Here is a 27198-nt window from a genome sequence, read left to right on the forward strand (position 1 = left end):
TTTTTTTTTTTTTTTTGGCCACTTTTTCTTTCCCCAACTGCTTCTGGAATATAGGTAAAGCCTGGAGAGTTGGGGTAGCTGCGTAGTGCAGGGGTAGCAGCAGAACTGGAACTTGCTTGTTATGGATTAATTGCAAAAGTAGAACCACTGCATGTCTTTTTTCACTTCTGTCTGTGACTTGGAATGAAGTTCACTTCCCCACACCCAAATTCAAGGTGGTAGATCTTTTCCTGAAAATCAGTTCCCCCCATCTCTGCTTCCATCTTCCTAGTAAAATGCTGTCATATTCCCCCCTAGATTCCTAGACTCAACACTCACAAGTCAGGATACCTGTGTACATTTTCATGATGATGATTGGATGGGTGGAGACAGAAGAGAGTGGAGAAAGCGGGCAAAGAGTAGAAGGCTGGTATCATCCTACATTCCAGTGGATGGCTTAACAACCTATTCCATCAGTAAATGTGTTAATCTTTCATTCACTGCAAAGAATCCTAATAGTTTCCATGACGGTTAGGCCAGACATGATCTGGTCCTGCACTCAAGAGAGCATCCTCTCTGATAGCTATTTTCCTAAAGATGACCCAGTGTATCTGTCTTTAGCAGCATTGTCCTGGAAGACTAAGATTGCCAAAGACATCATGATTCTGTGACACAACACAAAATGCTTACTTGGAATGACTTGGCTAGTAATGTTTTCATTGTTCTTCCTAACCGCTCAGGGATCTAACTCAAAGATGAATTTCCACTATCCCATGATATGCTGGATGTGGTTTTAAATTTTCTAAGTATATCACCATCATTAAATGAGGTTAAAAGTGCAGTCCAAATGTCACAGATGAGCGAATAGTTAGTCTCAAATAGCTGACGATATTTCCACATTCAAAAAATAAAACTACCGCCATTCCTCACTAGTGGCAGTTTGATCAGTAAATTAAATTAGTTCCTATCTATTGCATAGAGTAGATTCATGGATTAAGGATTTAGAGATGTAAAATTAGAGATAATCTAGACAGCCAAATCAGTAGACACTTGCTGCATGTCTTTCCTCTAATCATTGAATAATGGGACTCTCACATTCATTTGTAATGACATATTGGAATTCTGGTAGCTGAAAAGGATGATTGAAATGATCCATTTGCATGCCTTTTGACATTTTCCACTTACAGCAGCATAAAGCCAAGAAGTCAATTTTTAAAACCTTTTAGTAGCCACATAAAAGTAATAATTTTGACTACTGAGATATTTGAACTGTTAGGTTATGAGACACTAATAATATGAATGTAATTATGGATGTAATAGAAGCGGTTGTCACTGGATTGTGTAAGGCTCCTTTCAGTCACATTAACTATATTACCAAATAATTAAAACAGAGTTTGAGGCAAGCTTTGCAAGAATTATTCCCAGATGTGAGTTAATTTTGGTCACTACATTAGAGATAACCCAATGCTTTCGTGAGCTCAGGCAAATCTTGATTTTTTTGGTGGACCCTTCCAGAAGTCAATGTTATTCGTCTTTTTTCATTTTACCCATAGACGATTTGAAAGATGGACTATGAATTCTTTGTCATCCATAATATGTTACAGCTTTTTGGACAGTCTGTGTGAGAAATGCTATTCAAAGCTTGCTGGGCTAAAGTGGCCCTCGTAATATCTTTACCACAAAGAACATCTGCCTACCAGCTCTCCAGCTCTGCTCTCTTTGACCGTTTGTGGGAATGCTTTAGAGAGTGATATTTTTCCCTCTCTTGACAGGCTTCTGTGCTTGAGGCCAGAGTAGAAAGATAACAATATTGTTTGTGTGTGTGTGTGTGTGTGTGTGTGTGTGTGTGTGTGTGTGTGATGCTAATATGTCCAGCACACAGATGCAAGAATGTGGTTTTCTGACTCTCCAGGTAATTAGAAAGTTGTAGCACTTCCACGTAGGTGTTCAGATGACTTTCTTGTTTCTTTTCTAATTAAATTCTGATTTCCAGAAATTCTTTATATTTTTAAGTGAAATAATGCATTCAACACTGTGCACGCAAACAAAGAACAGCTCATTCCGACGGTTCTGTTCATCTTATTTATAGAATACTCTAAAACAAATAAATACCTTATGCCTTCACCTAAAATAGAACTGGAAGCTTTTGAAGGAAGGGAAAATTGGATCTGAGTAGTGTTCCTCCTGACACACACTCACTCTGCTATTTTTATTTTTAAATCAGAAGTACAAGCACTTTGTATTCCCGGTTTCTTCTCAGCCTCTGATGGGTAAACATTCTCTAGAGTGAAGTGAGTAGATCAAGGTACAGGTATTTGATTGTTGCTTCTCCAATCAGTAGTGGGATTTAATATCTTAAAAAGGTGCTGTAAATATATTTAAATTTCTGGTGTTTTATCTTTCACAACAATTGAGATACAACTTGAACATTAACTCCCCTGCATTTTCTGTTACTTAAAAAGAGAAACACAGAAATATTATTAAATATGATGTCTTTGCTCACTACAGGAAAAAAAAAACAAAACAATGTACATGTCAGTGGTATTTCATGGACTGGTATGGTCTAGGCCTTAGGGCCTTGGCAGTTGCTGTAACTTATTACCTAGCTTTTGTTCATTTGTTTTTGTTTTGTTTGTTTGTTTTTGTTGCATTTTAAGACAAGGTCTCACTATGTAGCTCTCTCTAGCCTAGAAGTCACTAAGTAGGTCTTGAACGCAAGAGATCCAACTGCCTCTGCCTCCCTAGTGCTGTGATAAAAAGTGTGTTCCTCTCCACCTGGCTGCCATGGTGTTCTTGAATAAGTGATGTAGAAACAGGCACCCTGCTCCTATCAGCTGCACCATCCCCCCCCCCCCCCCCAGTTCACTCACAAGGTGAGCTATGGCAAGAGGAACAAAAATCTTCACCAACCATAGTAGTGCCTCTACCCCTTCCTCCCTCCCACACTAGTGATCAAATGCGGGGTCTTGAGAAAACTAAGCAAACACTGTACCAATGAACTATAGGTCCAGTCGCCTTTTAACTTTTATTTTAAAATGAGGACTCACTAAGTTGCTCAGGCTGACTTTGAACTTGCGATTCTCCTACCTTCCAAAAGCTGAGCTTAACAGGCCTAAACTATCAGATCCTACTGTAAAATAGTGGTATTTAGGACAGCAAGATGGCTCAGCAGGTTAAAGGCTTGCTGCCAAATGTCGCAACTTGAGTGCAATCCCCAGCCAGGTCCCACCTGGCGGAAGAATTGAACCGACTCCTGAAGCTATGCTCTTGCTTTCATGTGTGTACCCTTATTTATTAGCTATCTACAGTAAGTAAACAGAAGAAATAGAAAAAAAAGTCATATTCTAAAACCTCACCGGTTTAGGGATAATTATAAAATAGTTGCAACAATTTAATGCCCCAGAGGGCAATGGCAAATATAGAACCCATGTCAACCTAGAGTCAACCTAGAACAAAGTTATTACAGGAATTTTGAATTCAAAGTAAAAAACAAAACAAAACAAAACAAACAGCCTGCATCAAATATGAATGCCCCAGTCAATGGGAAGTCAGCTGAGCTGGACCAACTGAACATGTGAAGAGAGGACAGGTATGGACCGGATCATAAGGAAATATTTCATAAAGGAAACATTTCAGATCGAAAGGATTAGGTAGGGACGCTCCTAAGGAAATGGATGATGTTTTGTGTATGTCTGCAATGACAGCTCTAGATGAGGCTGACATACTGTGTAATTTTATCCTGGAAAAAAACAACACTTGATTCATCCCTTGACTCTAGTTCTCCACTTAGAGTATTAGCTTTGTTTCTCATGATAAAACACTTAACAAGCCTACTTAAGATAATAACCCATGGCAACCTTTCTTGGTGTTGTAGCTCAGAGCTTGACCCTCCCCTTTCTGTTACTAATTATTCTCCACTGTAATTGAAGCCATGACTCTTGACTTTCATTATTAATTATGAATAGAATATTCCTCACTTGGCCCCTATACTTTAAATCTCCAGCTCCTTTATTTATTTATTCCTTTATACAAAAGTTTCTTTCGTACTGTGATTCTAGATTCTGGACAGACATTAATATATGAAGGATCTTTAAAAGCACTGACATGTAGAACTCCATCTCAGGACATCTTGTCAGTCCTTTGCAAGAGAACTTAAAAGAAACCATCTCTCAGTGCCTTCCCAGACCATTAGTGGGTACTACAGACACTACATCTACTGGGTGCTAAAACTGCTGGCCTTTAACTTTTCAACTAAATCATGGTTTAATTTGGACATTTATCATGTTTCCATTACACAGAGTAGCTTTAAAACAGAGTATGCTGTATCTTCATTGATGAGGAAAAGAACTTTCTTAAGTACAATAACACATTTCTAGTATTCATTTTGTAATGGTGTGTGTGTGTGTGTGTATGTATGTATGTGTGTTTGTGTATTATGTGTGTATATGTGTGTGTATGTGAATAGATGTGTGTATGTGTATTGCATGATTGTTTTTATTGCTGATTCCTGGGAAAGTCGGATAAATCATCTCTCTGATCTTGAGCTCAGACTCTGACCCATAGCTTCTGGCTGACCATCTTCACTTGCAAGGGAGAATTACTAGAAGATTTTTGTGCTTGTGTGTGGAACAAAACACGAAGGTCACAGAGTGTGTGTGGTGACATCATGAGAGAGGTCATTCTGAAGCTCCTGCTTCTCAGAAAAAAAAACTGACCAAAAAAGGAAGGCCTCAGATGGGGAGATGGAGTGAACAGAGGTTACAGGGGTGCTGTTAAGAACTGTCTTTAGAAGGATGTCACAGAAGCCAGGGCATCGAAGACTAGGCTGTTGCTAAGCCTTGATGCAAGACTGGTCTAGACAGAGTGCAGTTAACATTATTTAATTGTGAACACCATTGTTGAGAAATCTTAGATGTGTCTAGAACATCAAATTTAACTGACTGTGTACCTCCAGTGCTTTTCTACGTAGCCTGTATCTGTTTGTACATTGATGCGTTACTTTCTCCTGGCTCCTCTTACACTCTAAATTCCATTTTGTAATTTTTGTCTCTCCTCATTCTGCATCTTCTCTCTTCCTTTCATTAGTTGTACTTACTTGATGGTAGAGCAAAATTAAGGCAAAGAACGGATTAAAACCATGTTTTTTTTTTTTCCTTCTGTAGTGGTTGAATGCTTAATGTAGCCAGTGAGCAGCTTTTTTTTGTTTTACTTTTAATGTCATGAAGACCCAGACTGACCGCAACAAAGGGCAGTAATCAGCAACATGCAACATCTTCTGTCTGTCTGGTTCCAGCTGTAAACTGGGATTCTTTGTGCTGACCTCATGGGGGAAGGCTGGCTGCATAGCAAATCTGTCCAACTCTAACCTAAACCAAGTGAGTTTGTATACAGGGTGGCAGCTGTACTCCAGCTCACCAGATGATAGCCTTGCTCGGAAGGACACGGTCCCTGGACAATGGTGACCTCATGTCTTCTAAAGCAGCAGGGTGCTTTGATCACACACACACACACACACACACACACACACACACACACAGTCTCTTATTGCTCTCTTAGCTTTTCATCTCCTGACTGTTGGAAAAGCAATACATTTGGTCAGCCAAGTGCAGTTTTCCAATTCCTGGACATTCAATGTTTTTAGATGGTGTTTTCTCACGCATTAAATTGGTCAGTGTGGCATTTTCAGTGCAAGTCAGTTATCTTTCTGTCTTTGTGCCTTTTAGCATAATTTCAGCTAGTGCCTCCCAGAAAAAGCAGTTCCCAGTATTATCCATTCTGTATTGCCATCCAAGGAGATCACTCCATTGTTGCAAAATAGCCTTTACAGTGGCCTTTCAAAAGATCCCACTAATTTGCAAAATTATATTCTTATCAAGCTTCCTATAAGAAGTGCCATAGATTTCAACAGCTTTGTGTATATGGTTGCAGTTTCTATTGGAATCTCATTAACAGACTTTAAATTCATTTCTTTGGCCAAGTTTTCTACTCAGGCTACTGAGTTTTCTGCATCTTGTGCTGAAGGACAAATAGCAAATATCAGATTCCTCAATAGAAATCATTTTTGAAATAGCTACATTGAAAATGGGAAGACAGATAGAACTTTACTAAAAAGATGTTTGGGTTTTGTTGTTATTCACTGGTTTCAATTTCAGATTTTTTTCTCTGCTTTAAACCTGATTAAAAAGAATCATTTTTTTAACCCTCATTATTACAAATCCAGAAAAAAATTATAAATTATATGGGAAAATGACACAGCATGAGAAGACAGCTTTTGGCTCTTCACAATTTTTCATTCAACAAAAACTTACTATTTTTTTTTTCATGGAGGTGGTGCTGGAGTGCCTGAAACCACCTTGTTTTACATATAAAGTTTTGATTATTTAGAGTTGATACACCATCCCTCTAACCAAATGCTTCATTGGAACCAGAAACTCTTGGGAACTTTAGTTAGAATGTTCTGGAATGATCAGTTTTCAATTACCGTCCTCGGGAGATACAGAGTGCTGCCTTCATAGGAAATCCCACTGTACACATAAACAGACAGACTCTGGCCCAGGTCTTTGCCTGTGCTCTGTTCGTTAGTGTGACTGATTCCACAGCCTTGGGTGTTTCCAGAAGTCGTTCTTTCTTACTTAGTGAACTAGGAATCCATATCAGCAGGATTTTGGAGGTAAGCGTCAACGGTGCACACAGGAGTATAAATGGGTCTCCACATTCTATGGTGAGGAAAGGGAGAGCCAGAGCCACAGAGCGCATCCCTCCTGATCCCATTCAATAAAGTTGACAAGGCAAACCCTCCTATTTGTGATTCTGGATGTAGTCACCTTCGAGACATGCAGGAGAGGGGAGATAGTGGCTGAAAAAGGACAAGAGGGGGATGACTTCACTTTGTAAAGTTCATTTCGCTGTCCAATTGTGGCATATACTTTTCAACAAAACGCTTAACCTAATAGTTATAATTGAGGAAGAGAGAGGCAGCTGCTTTGGTAAAGCAGGATGTGGGAGGGGGGGTCATGAAGAAGGATGCGATGGTGGTACACCATTGTGAGGGCCTTAGGTCTGTGGCAAGCACCCCATTTCAGAGCTCAGAAAAGCAATGCGTCTTGGAGGCTGTGATCAGCAGAATATCTGCAGCTGCTTGGTGATGGGCATTCCACATGTCCATGCCTTGGATAGGGCACAAGGTGTGGGGATACATTGGCAAGCAGACTGATCAGTCAGGCTCCGAGTCCGAGTCCACAGAGTCTAGACTTCAAGTTTTCAAACTGATCCTTTGACATGACCTGTCTATTGCATTTCTTAATTCACACGATTCTTAGTTCAGAAAACCACGTATTTCACTTCCATTAAGGCACAGACATTTTCAAGTCTTTTTTACTTGTCTCATATTTCAGTGGGTTCGGGGGAAGGGTGTTCTGGGAATCGAGCATCCTCTGAGATGTTTTATGAGAGACCCTGGCCTTGCAGTAGGCTTGGCTAAAGAGCACAAGGAAACTCTTGGCAGGGTTCCTCGGGGCTAGGGGCTATGGTGCCATCATTTCTGGGTGGGTAGGCTCATTCACTGTGCTTGGCTGCCAGGCTTGTCATTTGATAGGACTCTCATCTGCATGTCAATGAGGCTTGAAGCCCATGGAAGGAATTAACTGGCCCAAGATGTTTATGAAACTTTTCAGCAAATGCAATTGAAGGGAGAGTTGCGTTGACTGAGCTGATTGTCTTGGAGCAGATTTACAGTGAAGTAATCACACTAATATTAAGTGACTCGAGTTATATGATATTTTCAATGATCAGCCTAGTAGGAGTTTAAACATGAGCAAAAAACATCGACTAATCAAAAACAGTAAATGAAACAACCCCTTTAAAATACATCAAGTGGCCTTTTATTTATTTTCATGCTTTTTATTTGCATTAAAACACTGCAAATTCAGGCTTCCTGCCTATAGGAACACTGGTTTTGATTGCGTTTTTAACCAACAATATTAATCTGCAGTTGTATTTCTTTTCCTGGAGGAGTAATTAAAGAAAACATGTTTGTTTTTCTAGGCATCAATCCTAAATCTGCAAGTGCCAAGACATAAATTCTGGCTTTATGTTCCAAAAGAATGTTTAGGCTTTGAGATCATACAGCCTCTAAGTAGAAAGCGGATCGTGTGAGAGGGTGTGTGTGTGTGTGTGTGTGTGTGTGTGTGTTCTTTGTTCAAGAGCTCAGCTTCATTTTACAGGCATGTCTAGAGAGGTAAGTAAATTCCATGCAATAACTTCCCTTTCTTGTTCACGGGTTACATAAACAAAGATTTAAGAAACAGAATTTAAATTTAAAACATTTGCTTCAAGGACCTAAACAAAGAGTTAAGGCTGCTCAAAAAAATATGTGTTTCCTTTGTGTGTGTGTGTGTGTGTGTGTGTGTGTGTGTGAATATCTTTCATATATACAATGACATGTCCATCCAAGTAAACACTTAATGATACTTTTATTGATACCTTTATTTATAAGCTCTTCTAGACTAAAATATAGTCATATATGATCCTTTGCTTTTTCTATCCTGAGAGATGCTGAATATCAGTACACAGTGAGACACCGGCTTATGATGCTATTACATTATAAACTCAGTACAGGAGGCAAAGTATTATGTCTAGGCAAAATGACCCTTGAAAGCCTATTAAATTGCCCATAAAATCCACCTTAATGTAAACTCAATGCTGCCAAGTTTTCCTGTAGAATCAGAAAACCACTGTCTTTAGTATCAGATGAGGTACTTCTATATTGTAGTGAGAAATGCGTTTCTTTAAATGCTAGGAAAGCCCCCAGCATGGGAACAACCCCATACCATGATATAAATAGGAATCAAACAGGGAGCTAAGCAGTTGTCTCGCTGTTTGTCTCCCAGGTTCATTACCAGACTCTGAGGGGGATGATAAATAGAGCTGTATTATGTCACTAGCCTTTCTCCTTCCTCTACATGGCTATTTCAAGTTAAATGCATACTCGTAGTGACACTATTGCATGTGTGAAGCCCTCGGGGGGGCTTTTCTGCCAATGAACATGTCAGGAAATACCTTGTTGAATCCAGAGTTTAAAAACAAGGAAACAACACTTACAATGAGAGAGGTAAGTCAGCTACGCCCCAGGTCTCCTTGGCTGCATGCATTTGCTTATGGTGTAGAATAGAACTTTCAAGGCTAATGCTACTGGTGTACATTTAGATATGCATAGAGGGTATTCAACCCTCTCCCGAAGTGTGCCTTGGCAGCAACTGAGTGTTACAAGAATGGCTGGCTTTCCTTTGTGGGGTGGTTTGAATGATATGCCCTGCACTGCTGACAGTCCAGGCATTTGAATACATGATGCTCGGTTGGTGACTTTGGGAGTTGTGGAAGAAGTGTGGCCTTTCTGGAAGAAGTATATCTCTCTCTCTCTCTCTCTGCCTCCTATGTGGTTATGAGATGTGAGCCCCCAGTCCTCAGCTTCCAGCTCCTGTCACCATACCTACCTGCCTGCCTGCTGCTGCTCATCCGTGCTCTGATACTGATGGACGCTCATCCCTCTAGAAGCACAACCCCAAAATAAACCCTTCCTTCTATAAGTTGCCTGGGTCGTGGTGTTTTAGCATAGTGATAGAAGAGTAACTATGATATTTTGTAAAGGGCCATCGACAGAGTTGTATGCTTATTGTCAAAGCAATTCTTTTTTATCACACTCAACAAAGAGGGAACAATTAGCATTCTAGTCACACACACACACACACACACACACGCACACACACATACACACACACACACAAATACACACAGAGGCATACATTTTAATTTTTTTATTAATCATTCCATTCATTTACATCTCAAATGATATCCCACTTCCCAGCTAACCCTCCACAAGCCCCCTCCCCCCATCCCACAACGTCCCTCTCCTCCCTCCACTTTGCCTCTATGAGGGTGCTCCCCCACCCACTTATCCTTTTCTGCCCCATCCCTCCAGCATCCCCCTACGCTGAGGCATCAAACCTCCACAGGACCAAGGGCCTCCCCTCCCATGGATGTCAGACAAGGCTATTCTCTTCTACATATGTATGTAGAGCCAAGGAGCCCTCCCTGTAAACCCCTTGGTTGGTGATCAAGTCCCTGGGAACACTGGGTGGTCCAGCCAGCTGACATTGTTTTTCCTATGGGGTTGCTCCCCTCCCCCTTAGCTCCTCCAATCCTTCTGCCAGCCTCCCCACCAGGGTCCTATACTTTCTAAAGATATTTTCCTTGTTTGAATGCTTCTGGGACTTTGGGCACTTTTTCTTTCCTTCACTCCCAGGTCAGTATCGCCCTAATCACCTGGTGATGATGGAGTGAGGAGTGAGGGTTATCCCTTCAGCTAACCTTGGGCTTCCACTCAACTATGTTCTTTTCTTCCTCACAAACAAGTGTATGTATAGCATGTGTCACATGTCACTGAAGCCTGTTGGCTTGCTCACTGTGGAGAGCCCAGTAGCCACTTCCAATACGCTCAGCTGATGTTGTACAATGAGAAATCAGGTGTGGAAGAGCGAGAGCCTCAGAGTTTGTAGGAGCTCTTCTTACCCACATCATGTCAGTGCCTGCCTTCGGTCTTTCCAGGTCATTAAGTAGGCTATAGTTTCAGGATTAGAGAAATTAAAATTTGCTACTCAGTATGGAAAGGGAAACTTGGAGAATGTGTAATCATTGCACAGAATCTCTTCCAATGCCAGTTTTCACATAGTCTCCTTGGAGCCTCGTTCTGGGGGATGAAATCTTCCAGACAAACTCAGCATCACATGCAGGAGAGAGGTACATTTTTCTGTAAGTCTCTGTTTAGCCTGATACCTCATTTTTCTTCCTTTATCTCTGAGATATATATATATATATATATATATATATATATATATATATATATATATATATATATTGCTGGCATCCACTAAGGAATACAGAATGCTCATTCCTGTGAGTTATTAGTGCCATTTTTCTGGATTTTCCTTAAGGGGACAAAAACAAACGTTTAAAACATTTTTATTAATTCTTTAAGTCTTTCACACAATGTATTTTGATCATATCCCCGGATCTCTCCCAGATCTACCCCAAGTCCCCAGCTCAGCTCAGCCTTGTACACATACTTTTTAAAAGTTCCTTTAGCAGTGCATAAGCTCTGGGTGCCCTGCACCACGGTGCCCTGCTGGGATCTGCTGCCCAAGCTCTGGGCGCCCTGCACCACGGTGCCCTGCTGGGATCTGCTGCCCTGTGGGCACTGGTGCTGCTTATTGATTGAAGGCAGCATTTGTCCTCTGGCATGCTGCAGAACTAACACCCTTGAACTTTTGAACTCAGAGAAACTTCTGGCTATATATTAGAAGAAAGAAGGGATCTAAAGCCAAGCATTTGTGTCTTTCAAGAAACAAATCAAGTAGATTTCAAAAGTATTAAGTTTTATTTTTAGCTTTTTAATTGTTTCTTAGAATTTAATGTTTGAAAATGTATTTGAAACAAATATAACTTCATGTGAGGTTTTAAAAGAACAATTTTTCCTCTAAAATTGTTTCAATAAAAAAGTTAATGAAGGTGGATGTGAAAGTTAGTTTCAAATAATAGTTTCAAGGATAATAATTTGCAATTTGGCTTTAAGGAAGAGAACTCACTTAAGCCCCCAAATAATGCATTTAATCGTGCTGTGAAGTCTAGACACTAGAAATTTATTAGATCTGAACTATCAAAATAACGTTAAGGCATTTAAATTATTGAGCAGGTTTCTTATGCAATATCACATTTCTACAAGAAACAGGAGATTTTTAGACCTTGACTAAAGTAATGGTAATGTGAAGACCCATTATGCCTTTCTCCATAAACCTTAATGAAGAAATTATGAGAGAAATATAATAGTCATCAGCAACTTGTATTAATTTTCTTCTTAATTGGAAAAAGTAAAATGTAATTGTCCTATAAAAGCTCACTGATAAGGCTAGGGAGATAGTTCATTCAGAAAAGTGCTTTCTGGACAAGCATTAGGGCCCGAGTTCAATACTCAGCACCTACAGAAAAAGATGGGTGTGGCTGTGTGGTCTGTAATCAAAGCCTTGGGGACATGGGGACAGATGGAACCAGGAAGCTCACTGGCTGGCTAGCCTAGACAAATGGATGTGCTCTGAATTCAGTGAGAGGCCCTGCCACAACAAAATAAGATTGGGAGCAATTGAGAAAGATATCTGAGGCCTCCGCACACAGGCACACAAGCATGAGCACTCTCACAAACACATGTAGACACACACAAAGCTCAATGATAATCAGCCTTAGGATCTTGGGACTCTGAAGAGAAGAGTGTATTCCTGAATTGCTAGCCACAAATACTATCGCCTTCAGCTTCTCAAGAGAAGATCCCAGTGCAGAATTCCTTTTATTCCAACAAGCAAGAGCCCCCAAGAATCTGTTGTTTTTTTTTAAAAAAGCCTTTCATCAGTCACGGATGATATCTGTATTGGGTACAGGGATTTTCATGCTCATGTAGGAAAACATTGTTCCACAGAGTACCCAAAACCACTCTCTACCACTGTGGCTTGCATTTTGATGTGGGAACTGCATTTGTCTCATTGAAACCAAAATGTTTAGCGGCATTTCTGCTGGAAACATCCCCCACACAATCAGATGTGTAAGATTGCTTGCATGTGCTTTGGATGCCCACAGCAGTCCCAGCTGAGAAGAGTACTAGCTGACACGTTGTGCCACCTGGTTCTGGAACAAGTGGGTAGAGCTGAGTTAGCAACTGAGCTGAAAATGCCTGGTTCTCACCAACTCCTGCATCCACGACTATATGGATTATCCTATTAGACTCTTTCCTCATGGGGATTGAAATTCATCTCCACCAGTTATTGTTCTGAGAATATTGTTGAACCATGCCTCCATTTTTCTATGTTTAAAATGGGCATACTTGTACCTAAAAATGCAGAATTGTGATGTTTAGAAGCCAGGCAGGTAAAGCTCTTGCTGTGTGGTAGTGCACTAACATCTTAGCTTCTGGACATTCATTAGGTGAAAGCAATGTGTACAAATGAAGAAAATGCTTACAAGCGGTGGAATGGAAACTTAACATTTGAGTTTTATTTCATAACATCTGTAAACATACTCAAGGAAATGTATGATTATATGTACCACAGGATTGTATTTTCTATAAATAGGAGAGGAATATAGAAGCCCACCTAAAAAAATGAAGCCAATGTAACATGGAGCTGAACTTTTAGAAATAATAGTAAAAACAAATATATAAATAAAGAAGTAGGTCAAGTACCTAACTGGAATTTTCTTGAAATTGCAAATATTTTTGTGATTACAAAAGTAAGACTTCATAGTTTGTTTAATAGCATTTACATCTAATCTTCGGCATAAACTTGATGGCAGTTCACTATCCATCCATATTCTGTAACCTCCTTCATCTAGTTTGATATTACAGTAGATAAATGGCAGGGTCACCTTTGCCTACAAGACATTTAAATTCTTCATCACCTTGACCAGTCTTTGTTCTTTGATAGTCAGATCATTGGCCCATGAAACCCTATCCCTCTTATCTTCATTTTCATATTTCTGTGAATCTTTTAGGCATCTTGGAGATGGCCTGCTGTGTGTTTTTGGTTACCCAGAATCACGGTCTCTGACTCCATGAATCCTGAATCTTTGGCAGGCTTTGCGTCTTCACTTCCAACCTACCTGGATTTTGTTTGTTTTGTATGAAAGAATGGTTTGAATTCTCCTGCATCTGTGAGATTCCAAAGATGTTGAGTTACTGCAGCTGAAAGGGCCTTGTTTCCTCATCACTGCTGGCTTGGATGCATCATTTGCTTGTCTAACTTCGGGGGGGGGGGAGATTAAAATCCAATGAGAATACAAATAAGAATAATGGATATAGATAGATGAAGTTGCCATGGGTTCCCAAACTTCCTAGTGCAGCAGTTCGTGTTGTGGTGACACCCAACCAAATATATTTTCATTACTACTTCATACCTGTAATTGTGCTACTACTATGAATTATAATGTAAATGTCTGTGTTTTCTGATGGTCTTAGGTGATCCTTGTGAGGGTCATAACCCACAAGTTGAGAACCACTGTGCTATTTATTATAAGCAGGGATGGAGAATAAAATGCTAATTCATGAATATTTTCATGTTATGATACTTTTTGTGTCCTATTATGACCTTGACACAGTGAAAGCTGGATAACTAAGATTCCCTGTGTAGAATAATTGTTGCCCCCTCATGAAGAATGTTTTCGTGTCCTAAAGGTCCCCAGTGTGATTCTTTGTCTGCCCGTTTGTCCCTCCTGTTCCCTAGGATTTCCAGAGTAGCTCCTTTGTCAGCATCATTTGATCCTCTCCTTCTACCTCATTAGTTTCTGTCACTAGAAAGCGACAGCAGAGAGAGGTAGGGGAGAGAGATCATTTATGCCTGTATTAGCAAAATCAAACTTAACCATGTAGAAAACTGGCTAAATAAATGTCATTAAAGAAAAAGATGAATGCAGAAACCTCAGCTAGTAATAATGGCCATTAGCATGATCTTGTTAATGTTGTACTCTTGAGGACTGTACTTATTTAAGAATGAAAAGGAGAGGATTATGAAATCCCGATGAAAGTCATGATTTCTTAGGCATTGCTGACCTGAGTGGGTGGGTCACTTTGTGTATGTAATTGAGGTGGGCCAGAGAATAGTGATAACAGTAGGCACTTGTTTCAGTCATTAGTGTTAATCTCTTTTAATCTTCATGACACCCTGTGAGTATCCTCACAGGACTCTTGGGTTTCCTGTTTTCTAGAAGTCTAGCGATGATCTGTCATGTAAATGCTGGGGAAGGATGGGTGATAGAGTAGAAATCGGACAAGCATGGGAGATAAATATAGGTGCTGTTGCCCACTGATGTGCAAAGAGCTAAAACCACAAAGGTTCTCAGTGTGGCTCATTATATCATTATGAAATCAGCTCACAGGGTGCACTGGAGATTTAAGAATCTTGAGCACTTTTTGATGACAGTAATTAAGTGGAAGAAATAAAGATGAAAAGCCACATTTCCACTCTGTGAAAGTTAGAGCTCATGTGAGGAATGGCAGCACCAGCTGGACCAGCGTTGCAGAGGATTAGAAGGGGAAATTTAAGGCTTATCTGTTGAACTGGAATTCTTCAAGTCAGGAAACTCAAAGGAATGTATAACCGTTACCAAGTTCAGAATCAGATTAAGTCAGGGGGAGAGAGCTGGGAAATATCTACGTTCCCCTCAATAACAAGGATGGAATGAGCCAAGAATTTGGGGTTTGATGGAATGAACCAGATTGTCCAACGAGCCTGAAGTGCACATAAGCCACACCAAGTGGCCTTGGCTGTTACCCTTTCATAGTGATATAATGATAATAAATGCACATAAATGGGTTAAATGTTGAAGCAACATGTGCTTCAGCTTGCTTTGCCTTGGGAGACAGAGCTCTGAAGGTGTCGATAATTAGTCCACTCCAAACATACCCTGTCCTGTTACTGAAGCCTGGAAAGGGTTTGAGCCCCAGATAAAAGATGAAGCTAAGAAGGAAAAGCATCAATGTTTGAAACATTAATCTGAGTCACCAAATAGTGTAGCTGCCCTTATTTCTCTCACTGACTTGGTGGCACCCAATGTCAATCATTCAGGTAGTCTCATCTGCATATTGTCTTGCCACTCCCACCAGCTGCCATTTCCCCATAGAAGAGGCCTTGGATTGGAGATGGCAGAGAGTCTTTTCCTAAGGCATGGTATGAGTGAGTACAGCTACCTATTCTAAACCTGATGGGAGAGTTATGTCCTGAATGGAAATGGGTGTTGAACTTGAATCCAACATACATGTTTAATCTGAGGATCTAATAAGGTTTGGTTATCAAGGAAAAAGAAAAAATATATAATATAATGTATATTATATATTACTATACAATGATATGATATATAATGATATAATACATAATATATTCTATATCATATCTGTGCCAGATATAATATATATGATATATGATATATTATATATTAATGTATTTTATATATTATATAATATATTATATATTGTATGTTGTACATTATATTATATAATATTGCCAGGGTAGTAGAATAGCTTAGTGACTGGAGGCACTTATGCACAGAATTGACTACTTGAATTCAATCCTTGCATTCCACAAGGTGATAGGGGAAAATGGCTACTGAGAGTAATCCTCTGGTTCTCTCTCTCTCTCTCCCTCTCTCTCTCTCTCTCTCTCTCTCTCTCTCTCTCTCTCCTCATGCACACCACACACACACAAATTAAAACAATTTTAAATGAATAAAATAATGTAAAAGTCCTTAATAAAATAATTTAAAAGTCCTCTTTCCTTCCTCTGACTTTGGGTTAGTTTCGTTTGGTTTGTTTATGATTTTGGATTGTCCACAGTTCAAGTTTTATAGTTCTATGGGATATGGTCTGTCGTGGCAGGCAAGGAATGTGACAGAAGTGGGGGACAACTGGTCACATTGCTTCAAAGTCCAGAAATAGAGAGAAATACATAATTCATGTTCAGCAAGATTCCTCTTTCGTATTAAGTCTGTGACCTCAGCCCATGGAACGGTGCTATCCACATGAAGATGGGTGTTTCTACCTCTGTGAACTCAGTCTAGAAAATGCATGCCCGACATGCTCAGAGGTTTGCCTCCTAGGTGATTTTTAGATGCTGTCACACTGACATTCAGTATTAACCATCACAGTCACCAGAAGCAGATGAAATCTGTTTTAGCAAAGCAAGGGAGGAGGCTTTGCAATCAACTGTCAAGTGGCTGAAGTTATGCTCAAAGACAATATTTGGAATTCTAGGCTTTAACAAAGAGTCCAGGAAGAACCTTCCCATCATAAACAGAAAGTCCTTCTGTTACTATGAAAGTGATCTTTAGGGGGTAACACTGGCCAAAAAAAAAAAAAAAAGCAGTAACCAAGGACTCTTCACCATTCCTACTATGTATTGAGTCTGCCTTGACTTCCAGAATCATCTCATACCCTGTTCATATGTAAACGTGCAATATGAGAATATATTCACATATACATGTGAGTTGGATATATGATATGTGTATACATATGCACACACTTACATCTGCTCAGGTTCTAATGTCTCTGAGAAAATCCCATGAGACATCTAAGAGAAAAAGCAGACCACACTGAGCAAATCTTTTAGCCCATGCAAATAACCTCAGATCTCCCAGATTTAGATTCTGAGGGCAATCCTTTAGCAGACTGCCAGTCTGATCACTGGCCTAGAAAGGTGCTGGTATATACAACTACTCTGCCCACTTGGCTTTCTAGTTCACTAGGTCTTGCAACCTCAGAGGTTTGAAGCCCCCAATCTCCACCCTCTAACCCCAGTACAAAGTGTCCACCAAAGATGAGCTCATGGGATCAGCTGCTTCTGTGGGAAGCTCCTCCCCTCCCAGCCTCTTGTGCTCTGATGAGTCTGACCGATTCTGTGCCAAAAAAGCTCGCCTGTCTGGGATGCTTCCTTCCCACTTCTGGGGTCCTCACCCTTAGAGATGTCATTTCCCTCATCTCCCCCTGCTTCCATGTTTCTGTCCCCGTTATTGAATCCAGTACATCCAGAAGTCAGCATTTTCTATTTCTACTCAGAGTCCTGCTGGTCCACTGCTCTTTGGAGCCACACAGGTTGGACAGGCTTCTTGACACAATCCTGAACCAAGTAGAAGTGATCAGGTCACTCAGCCTTATTGAATCTAATGCCTCATGGGGTTGTTGTAAGGATTTGGGGAGATGATATATGCGAAGGGTCCGTATCCTTGCCAGGCTTAATAAATCTTAGCCGCCTTCTCCCACCAGAGTGGCCTGGAGCTCTTATCCACATTTCCCAGCACTTAGCACAGTAATATAATTAGCAACATTAGTGTATCTAAGAGGCAATTACCATTTAATTGCTCCGGTCCCATCTAGACTGAAGTCGCTCTCTCTTCACTTTTAATTTGGGGCTAGGCGGTTTCGTCCCTACCCTGGCTAGTTGCATATTCACAGTCTTCCAGAGAATTAAAAATAACTTGAGGCAGCCACTGGTTGTTACAAGGGAAAGGATTCCGAATCAGTTTTGAGTGGCATCTTTCTCTAGTGAATGAGTCTGGAAGACTAGCCCAGCCCAGTTCAGGAGCATCCTCCCCACCTCTTGTTACTTTTATCAAAATAAATAGCCATCTTCATCTGGATTCAGATTTAGAATCTGGCTTCAGGTGAAGTCACCTTAGAAGGTATTTATTTATGTCATATATGAAAGTGATCTTTAGGGGGTAACACTGGCATATATATATATATATATATATATATATATATATATATATATCAGTAAACCAAGGACTCTTCACCATTTATACTATGTATTTACTCAACTTAAAGGAGTAAACACCCTTCTCTCAGCCTGTGAAGTTGATCTTAGCGCTACTGGGAGGCCATAGTGCCCAAATGAAGACAATGTTTTGTATTTTATCTCCTACTCCAGTATCACAAAAGAAGAGCAGTCTATAGTTAAGAGCCTCCCCCACACACACACTTTTTTTAAAAACTTCCTGGTGAAATTTTTAGAACTTCACATGTGCTTTTGAGGAAACCTAGATTTCCTTAAGCCACACGGAAAGCATTTACATCTGAACCACTTTCCATGTGATTGTGAGTTGAAGTAAAAAAAAAAAAATCTAAATAACTTTTAGCAGTTTGAGATTTGGAGCATAGCCTGGGCCATATAAATCCCCCCTCCCCCTTTGGTTCCCTTTCTGTTAGATCCGATGCCAAAATAAATGGAAGCCGTAGAGAACCTTTGAATCTTCGGTTCTCATGTGACCTCAGTGAAGTTGGATTGGCAGAACCAGTATTTGGTTTTCAAAAGAATATTTTTTTTTCATTCCTCCCTCATAGTAACCACAGTTACCATCCTTGGTAGAGGGTACAGTATTGCTTCCTGGACCATTTGTGCTCCAGGGTATGCTACTAAGGAAACCCATTGGTGCGGTCCTTGAAGATCTTTGGGTGGCATCCAGGTTTCTCAGCACCTCGCATCACAACTCAGTCATCTTTGTGTCACCCTCTTCCTTTTCCCTACCATAAGCAGTCAAGGCATGTGCCTTGGAGTTTAATGACACCGCCCCTGACAATTAGAGCAAGTTGGCATAGTTTTGCTAGACTTCGGATTCCTTGTCTGTGACTGAGGATTAAAACTAATACCTCCTACGTGGATATATTTCTTCTCTAAATTCTTTTAATTGAACAAATTACATTTATATACGTGTGTGTGTGTGTGTGTGTGTGTTTCATATTAAATTTTCTCACCCCATATCACATAAACAAACAGCAGTTTCTAGTTAAGAAGAGCCCTAAGGTTCTTTAAAACTTCCAACAGAGATCTTCTGTGGTCAGCACATGAAAGTCAAAGGACAACTTGCTGGGGTTGAGTTTCTCTTTCCATTGTGTGGGTCCTGGGATCAAACTCAGGTCATCGAGGTTAGTAACAAGTACCTTTACCCCCACTGAATCATCTTACCTGCCCCCCACCAAATATTTTGCTCCTGTAGAAGTAGTTGCAGAGGGTGGAAGAGTTTGGAGAACCTTGGAATGAGAACATTAGGGTAATTCTTATGAAGGCTTACAAGTCAAGAAGACAAGGCACTGATCACAGACACAAACGAGGATTCTCTTGGGAACTAAAATACAGGCCATCCTTGCTACACTTTAGCTACATCTATCCCTTCTCTAGAGCTTTATTGAAGGCCAACCTTAAGAGTTATTAACTAGGGTATTGGGTGGAAAACTCTGGATGGTAAAACATTCAGACTGTAACATGGGATATTTCTCTATGGTCAGGGAAAGGAAGAAAGCATGTGTGTGAAAATAAACGCCTCTATCTTCCAAAAAGGTTAGTATGGGAGGGAAAAAAGAATCATGGGCAAGACCAATGTGAGTTTTCTCAGGTATCTCAAACTCGACAAGGCCACTCTTTCTTTTCTAAAAAAAATTTTATATGATCTTTTGTAATTTCATGCATATCTTGATTAAAGTCTCTCTCCCTTCCGCAGTTGTTCCTAGATCCATCCCCTTCCTTTCCTGTAAAACAATTGTGTCCCATTTTTCCCATCTAAACTAATCTTTGCTAACCAAAATATTCTCAGAGGTAAGGCCTTCCACTGGACCTTGTTTGATTTACCTGTATGCCTATGCCACTGTGGGGGCTCATGAATGTTGGATATAGCCTTTTTATTTTTAATTTCATGAAAGGCATCCTAAACTGGTATATAGACGCATGGGGTTCTTTATGAGGTTCAGAAGTATGAACATTCATGCCTACTAAAATTGAAAGAGAAAAGAAAACACTAATTTCCATTCAAAAATCTTCATGACTTGTAGAATTCAGACCCTGTCCCAAAGAAGTAAATTTCTAGGCTTTATATGTTAGCTATAACAATTGTAAATAAATAAGGGGATTAGTAAATAGTCAACAGAAAATCTATGTTTGCCAGTGTGTGTGGAGAAGCAAAGAGAACCAATCATGTAAGGCTGTGTTACTTGGCTTCTCAGTGCTAGAGCAAAATAACTGAGAACACAACTTAAATGGAGGAAATCTGTACTTCACAGATTTGAAGATTCCAGACCATGGCCAGAGACTCTCTAATATGCCTATTCAACTATGAACTCATCAATGGCTCATTCCTTAATGATGTCTCTTAATGTGGGTGTGTGTATATGCCTGTGTGCATGCATACCAACACAGGTGTAAATGTATAGCATGTGCACACACAAATGTGTGTGCATACATGTAGAAGCCTAAGCCCAACATCAAGAGCCATTTTCCTTGTTTTTGTTGTGGGAAATATTTTAAAAAATGAACCTGCCAACTCTCCATGGGGCCAGATCATGCTTCTGTGCTCCTGCCGGCCTGCCAAATATCTGGCCACACTGGACCACAGGGCTCCTACCAGGCCATCTCTCTGGCAATGGCCCCGGAGTTCCTCTCACTACCACACACCCCACAGCCAGCCATCACATCACAATACCCAGTACCCTGGTAGAATCAAGACTCTTAAAGCTTAATTATCCAATCAGATTTATGTATCAATGGAATCACAGTTATGACATGACAATACAATAACTTCAGAGTCAATTGATAATGATAAAGCTTTATCCCAATTATTCTAACCTTTTGATAACATCACATCAGCCTCCATTCTCATTCTCTCTCTCTCTCTCTCTCTCTCTCTCTCTCTCTCTCTCCTTTCCTGAGACCTCTCTCCATGCAACTCTTAGCTTGGCCTCCTTTTTCCCTGTCCAATCACCTGCCTCCTCTGCACTAATGTAATTGGACAGGGAAAATCCTGCAACATGTTTTTATATTGAGTCTCTCACTAGGGTCAGGAGCTTGCTGTTTAGGTGAGCCTGAGTGGACAGAGAACTCCAGGGATCCATTGCTGGTATTGTGAGCATGCACCACCATGTCAGGCTTTTTCTATAAGATCAAACTCAGGTCCTCATGCTTGTGAGGCCCAAACATTACCAACTGAGCCATCTTTCAACTCTCTCACAGTTACCTCTTAGCACCAGCATCTAGGGACAAAGCCTTCAACAAAATGAGTCATTAGGTCGGGGGTGGGGCACTTCATATTCAAACCATAACACTAGATTCTCATCTTATCAGTTGCTAGCTCTGAGCAATTTGCTCTCTGGCCTTCTATTTCCTCAGTACTGAAATGAGAATGGTATTAAGGTTTAAATCATATTAAGTCTGCAAAGCAAGACAATATAACTTGTTTAAGTTGGTGGTAAGTAATTTATAGCTCATAATAATGCGTAAGTATTATGGCTTTATGGTTGTTGCTACTAAGATAGCTATAATCATTAGAGAGTGGGAAGATGCCTGTGCCTGAAGCTGGCTAGTGTTTCAGAAGGAAAGAAAATTGACTGGAAACACTAACTTCTCTATTCATCTTAGCAGTCCATTAAGGAAATAAGGAGTTAATCTTTCCCATCCCAATGGACTGTGGGGCCCAGCTTTTCTACCCACTTATAGTGTCAAAATTTCTTATCAAGTACAGACTAGGAGGAAAAGACTGGGAGATGTCAAATACTTGCTTTATCATTATGTAGGTAAGGTATCAGCCAGTTTCCTCCCTCTATAATCTGTAATTTCTGGCTTGGCCAAAGTTAGAGAGAGAGAACATGTTTCCTTGCAAAAGCCTTAGTTTGTGATACATTCTAGTTTGATATCATTACATTATATTATTGATTTATTATTTTATATGTAATAATTATAATTATATATTACATAAAATAATAAGAGATTATACAGGAACACAATGTTTTGACTTCTCTATGATTTGGTACTTTTGTAAATCAGGAACGCATCCCTGTTCTGATTAACTCATAGGATTCAAGGGAAGATGGGAGAAAACACTGGTAAAGAAAGCAGGGAAGGAAAATGGAAAGAAATCAGGGAGAAGCAACTGGGGGGAGAAGAAGGGAGACAAATAATCATGGGATTTATGCTCACCACAAGGGGTTCAATAATTATAATTATATAATACATCGTCCATTATATACAGATAGTCGCCCTAGCTAACTGTGAGCTCCTAACAAGAAGCCACTGAAGCTGGAGTTGGGAAGAAATGAACACCAAGTGTCCAAGCCTGTACCAGCCAGCTCCAGTGTACCACTCGATCAGGCAGTAGCACATGTTTTGACAGTTCAGGGGAGGATGATTGATGACAGACCCCCACAAGCGATTTCAGTACAGGCATAGTACAGCTGTACACTCCAGCACGACAGTTTCGCTCAAGGAGGGATCCCATCATACCTGCCTCGTTTTCTGCAATTACTTTAATCGTACACTCGCAAGGACAAAAACTGCTAACAGCATTTCTCCAGACTCATCCTCGCTGCCAAATGATGCATGACTGTAGTTCATCTCCAGAATGGATCATTATGACATACTTGACAAACAAGTATTCATCCAAAATGTGCAGTGGTGGAAGATGAGTAGTTGTGTGCCATGTTCTCGCCCTTGCTCCGTGCTAGCCCATCACCTTTAGGAGAGAAATCATTGCACCCCTGTGTTCTAGAAGAGAGATTCACTAATCGCTGCCCAACTGTTAACTATTCAGGTGACTTGGTTGTGAGCAGAAATCCCATGTTTATTTGTCTCCCTTCTCACCCAGTTGCTTCTCCCAATTTCTTTCCATTTTCCTTCCCTGATTCTTTACCAGTGTTATCTCCCATCTTTCCTTGTGTTCCTGCTTTGCAAAAGTGTACAAATGGTAGAGACGTCAAAACTGACATGTTCCTGTATAATCTCTCTCATGTTATTGCCCCTATTCTTAATTTGCCACTTGTTTATTTTGAAATCTGCCTCGTTCATTCTTTAGATTTTTTTTCATGAATAAAGTGTGATGAATTTGACCTCTGGCTACCCTTCCTTCACTGTCATCAATTTATTCTCCCCTTTAGGGTCATTGGACATTGATCATACCTATATAGGAATTATGTATTTAGGTATTACAACACTATAAATACATTTCTGAGAATTCTTAATTACATGGTAATAGCTGCACCTTTCTGGTCACTGTTAAAAGTCTCTGGAGAGGATGAAACACAATTCTCTTGGGAAGCAGTTCTGTTTTCAACAGCTGGTTACCGAAGCAAGCAGAATTCTCTTACACGGTATGCTGGAACTGTGACAGAGTTCCAGGGCTTTGGCAATCCAGTGGGGGTAGAAAACCGTCAGCCGGTATCAGTAAAAACCTCTAACAGTTTGACAGCCTAATGACTGAAGTCACAGAGAAGATTTCCACAGGCACAGTTCCAGCATCTACCATGAAGCCCTCTGTCGACGTGCTTGAGATAATCGCCTGTGCTGTTCTCATCCTCGTGAGCTTCGTAGGAAACATATCTTTATTTTACTCCACAAGTAAGTGCATTGCCGGGGGCCTGCAGACATCTTTTCTCCTCATTCTCAGCCTGGTGTTTGTCCACCTTATTAAAAACCTGGTGGTGAACACCCTCAAGATTGTTTACTCTTCTGGTGTCTTGCTGGACTCAGTTGGCTGCAAAGGTCTGCACTTCACTGCAGCCCTGACGACTTCCCTGACCATCTGGTTCATGTTACACTTTGCGTTGTTCTACCACCGGAAGCTTTACCGAATTGTGTACCCCTTGAATGGAGCTGCAAGTCTGAACCAACAGAAGTACTGCTGGAAAGGGATTTCTGCCCTCTGGGTGACTGGTGTGGCAGTGTATATCCCAGTGTTGGTCTATACTAGAAAACCAGAGCATGGCAATTCTGGAAATGAAACAAGCTCCCTGTCTAATAAAAGAATCTACATGGATTGCTTAACTGGCTTTGCAAATGAACAGGTAGAGTTTTACTATGGGAAAATATTTTTAGTTTTGATTGATATCCTTCCTCTAGCCATCTTAGTGTTTGTCTGTTTCTGGATGGCTCTCCTCCTTTTAGAGAAGAAGAAGATGACATATGGCGACATCTGGATTGGAGATGATGACTCAGAAACTGAGGTCCTCCGAGGGGCCAAGTTCAGTATCTTGTTAATGTTGCTCATCACGCCCCTTTGGGTCTCTCACTTTATCTTAGTCTATTTCTTGAAGGACTTGGAGGCCTGTGTCTTTATTCCAGCTGTTCTCACAACTCTCTCCTCTGGCTTCTCTGCTGTCAGTCCTTTCCTGCTTATGTTGGTTAATTACAAAATGAAGCTGGTGTCCTTCTGTGGAATCCAACGGGAAAAGTCCACACCGCAGCCTCCAGACATCATTCTGTCTCCATATGCTTAATGCCTGAGTGACAGGCTCAAGTGAAGCTTGGGAAAGCTGGCCCTGTCACTGGAGGGCATAGCTGCAGCTTTCAAAATCCTCAACAAATTTCTAAAATGATGGCTAGAAAGCTGACTCCTCTAGGAACTGATTTCTTAGAGAGACTTTATAAGTAGATTTTTAAAAAAAAGAAATACTAAGTTGTTATAAACTGAAGAAAAACAGCCATTATGACATTTACTACTTAGGACAATGGTTCTCAAACTTCCTGATGCTGCAACCCTTTAATATAGTTCCTCATGTTGTGGTGATCCCCAACCATATTATTTCATTGTTTCTTTATAATTGTAATTTTGTTACTGTTATGAATCATAATGTAAATATATGAAATGTAGGTTCTCTGATGGATGATACCTGTCAGGTGTTGCAACCCACAGGTTGAGACTACTGGTTTGGAATAACACTGTGTGTGTGTGTGTGTGTGTGTGTGTGTGTGTGTGTGTGTGTGTGTTTTAAATGTAGAATTTCTAACGGTCAGTGACCATCAGCCTGTAAATGAGCAAAGCATGGCTACCATGTTAAGTATTTACTCCGTGCAATATGTTGTACTTTTAAAAAGCAATGTTGTTGAAACGGAGGTCAACAATTCCTAGGTGGATTCCTCTGGGTGCTCCTGAGGAAGTTGTATTTCTATACTGTGTTTTTCCTGAAAGATCTCTAAATGCATTAGATAGGGGTTCAGTGTCCAGTGTTTACAGGTTTAATTATACTATCTCTTGAAAGCTGGGAGCAGATTTGATTCATTGTCCCTAACCTAAGTCTTTAGTAAAGTACAGCTAGATAAAAAGTGTTGAATTAAAGTGTTGATATCTGCTTAGTCATATTCTCAAGTGTGTATGATATATAGGGATTCAATTGCCCTTGGCACATAACCTGCTCTCCTTGCTTGATCACATAAAATAAAACTGCATTTTTGTTTTTCTTCAGAAAAGAAAGGACATTGAGTTTATAGATAATGTATTTCTTCTTTTGGTCATTAAATGGGTGTATTCATAAAAGACAAGGAAAATATAAACATCCTCATAATTATTTGCTTTCTAGATTTGGATTCAATTTTAAAAGCACATTATAATTCTAATTAAAATTAGATGAGCAGGTTTTTATTTACATTTTTTTTATTTTTTGTAATTAGTCATTGTAACTGCTTAGACTCTTGGAGTCAAGTAAATAATTATTTTAAATGTCTATGCATACATTTGTGTACAAAGCAGTACATTTAAATCTAATTCTTAATAATTCTTTTTTTCAAAACTTTCTTGCAGTTGCCATATACCTAGGGATTTTTCTGCAGTTCTAGTAAATAGATCCCTTGAAATTGAGGTTCTTGCTCTAAAAAGACTGTCACAATTATAAATCTGGATATCATTTACAGAAGAGTCTCAGAATATCATAGTTGCTAGGCAGTGCTGTAGAGAAAGTAAATTTTAAAGAAACCAAAGCCACAATTCTGTAAGGACTGTGCACCATTGTGTGTCCATTGTTTGACACAGGGAATGTTTTGAAAGTCAGCCTTGAGCTTCTGAGACTTCCGGGTGGTCTTCATGGGAAATGCTTAGTTGAGTCCACCGAGGCAGTTTAATCAGAGGGCACCAGGCACATATTCTGGATAATGAAGTTAACATCTGGAGAGATGGAGGATGTGGGGAAGAGGTCGCCATCTTTTAATTAAATGCAGATGTAGCCAAAACTGGGAATAGCCATTGATCTTAAGTAGTGGTTCTTAAATGTGGTTCTGGGACAAGAAGAAACAGTATGACCCAGGAACTTGTTCGTAATGCAGATTCTGGGACTTCACCTCAGACCTGTTGAATCAGAAAGTTTGGGTTGAATACTGCAGTGTTTTAGTTAACCTTCTGGGAGACCTTCATGCATGAAGCAGCTTGAGAACCACTAGTCTATGGCTGCTCCAAAGTTTAATCCTCACAAATGGTCAGAATGAAGCCAAGATAACTGACTCAAGATGTCCTCTTCAATGCTCCTCGTGTGTATTGCTGCCATGTCTGCCTCCCTCAAAAACAGCAATCAGGTTTTCCATCTGTGTTCCATACATTGTCAACAATAATTGCCAAACAAATAAATCCGCTGTAGAAATTAAGGCTTTTTTTTTTTTTTTTTTTTTTTGCAAAACTGAGAATAAAGCATGAAACTTCAGGTGTGCAAACAATTTGAAACTTGGATTTGGATGTTTTTTTTACAGTTTCTCAGGATCCAGTTTCCAGATCATTCCACAGTTTTGTCTAGAAACCAGTGCACAACATGGCTGGCTTAGGCCCAGCTCAATTTCTCAGACCTAGCAATGCTGCTTCCTCCTCCTCCTCCTCCTCCTCCTCCTCCTCCTCCTCCTCCTC

At 40.2% G+C, this 27198-nt stretch overlaps 2 protein-coding genes across 6 annotated transcripts in view; both read left to right on the forward strand.

Annotated features, from left to right (window-relative positions):
• Sncaip (synuclein alpha interacting protein) overlaps positions 1–27198 on the forward strand; it is a 144057-nt gene that overhangs the window by 34216 nt on the left and 82643 nt on the right. The gene's annotated exons all lie outside the window — the stretch shown is intronic.
• Positions 23840–24811, forward strand: LOC115065510. The gene has a single exon (XM_029547108.1). It carries the CDS (start codon positions 23840–23842, stop codon positions 24809–24811), a length of 972 nt encoding a protein of 323 aa, XP_029402968.1.

The sequence above is a fragment of the Mus pahari genome, chromosome 15 (assembly GCF_900095145.1).
Source record: "Mus pahari chromosome 15, PAHARI_EIJ_v1.1, whole genome shotgun sequence".
Taxonomy (NCBI): Eukaryota; Metazoa; Chordata; class Mammalia; order Rodentia; family Muridae; genus Mus; species Mus pahari.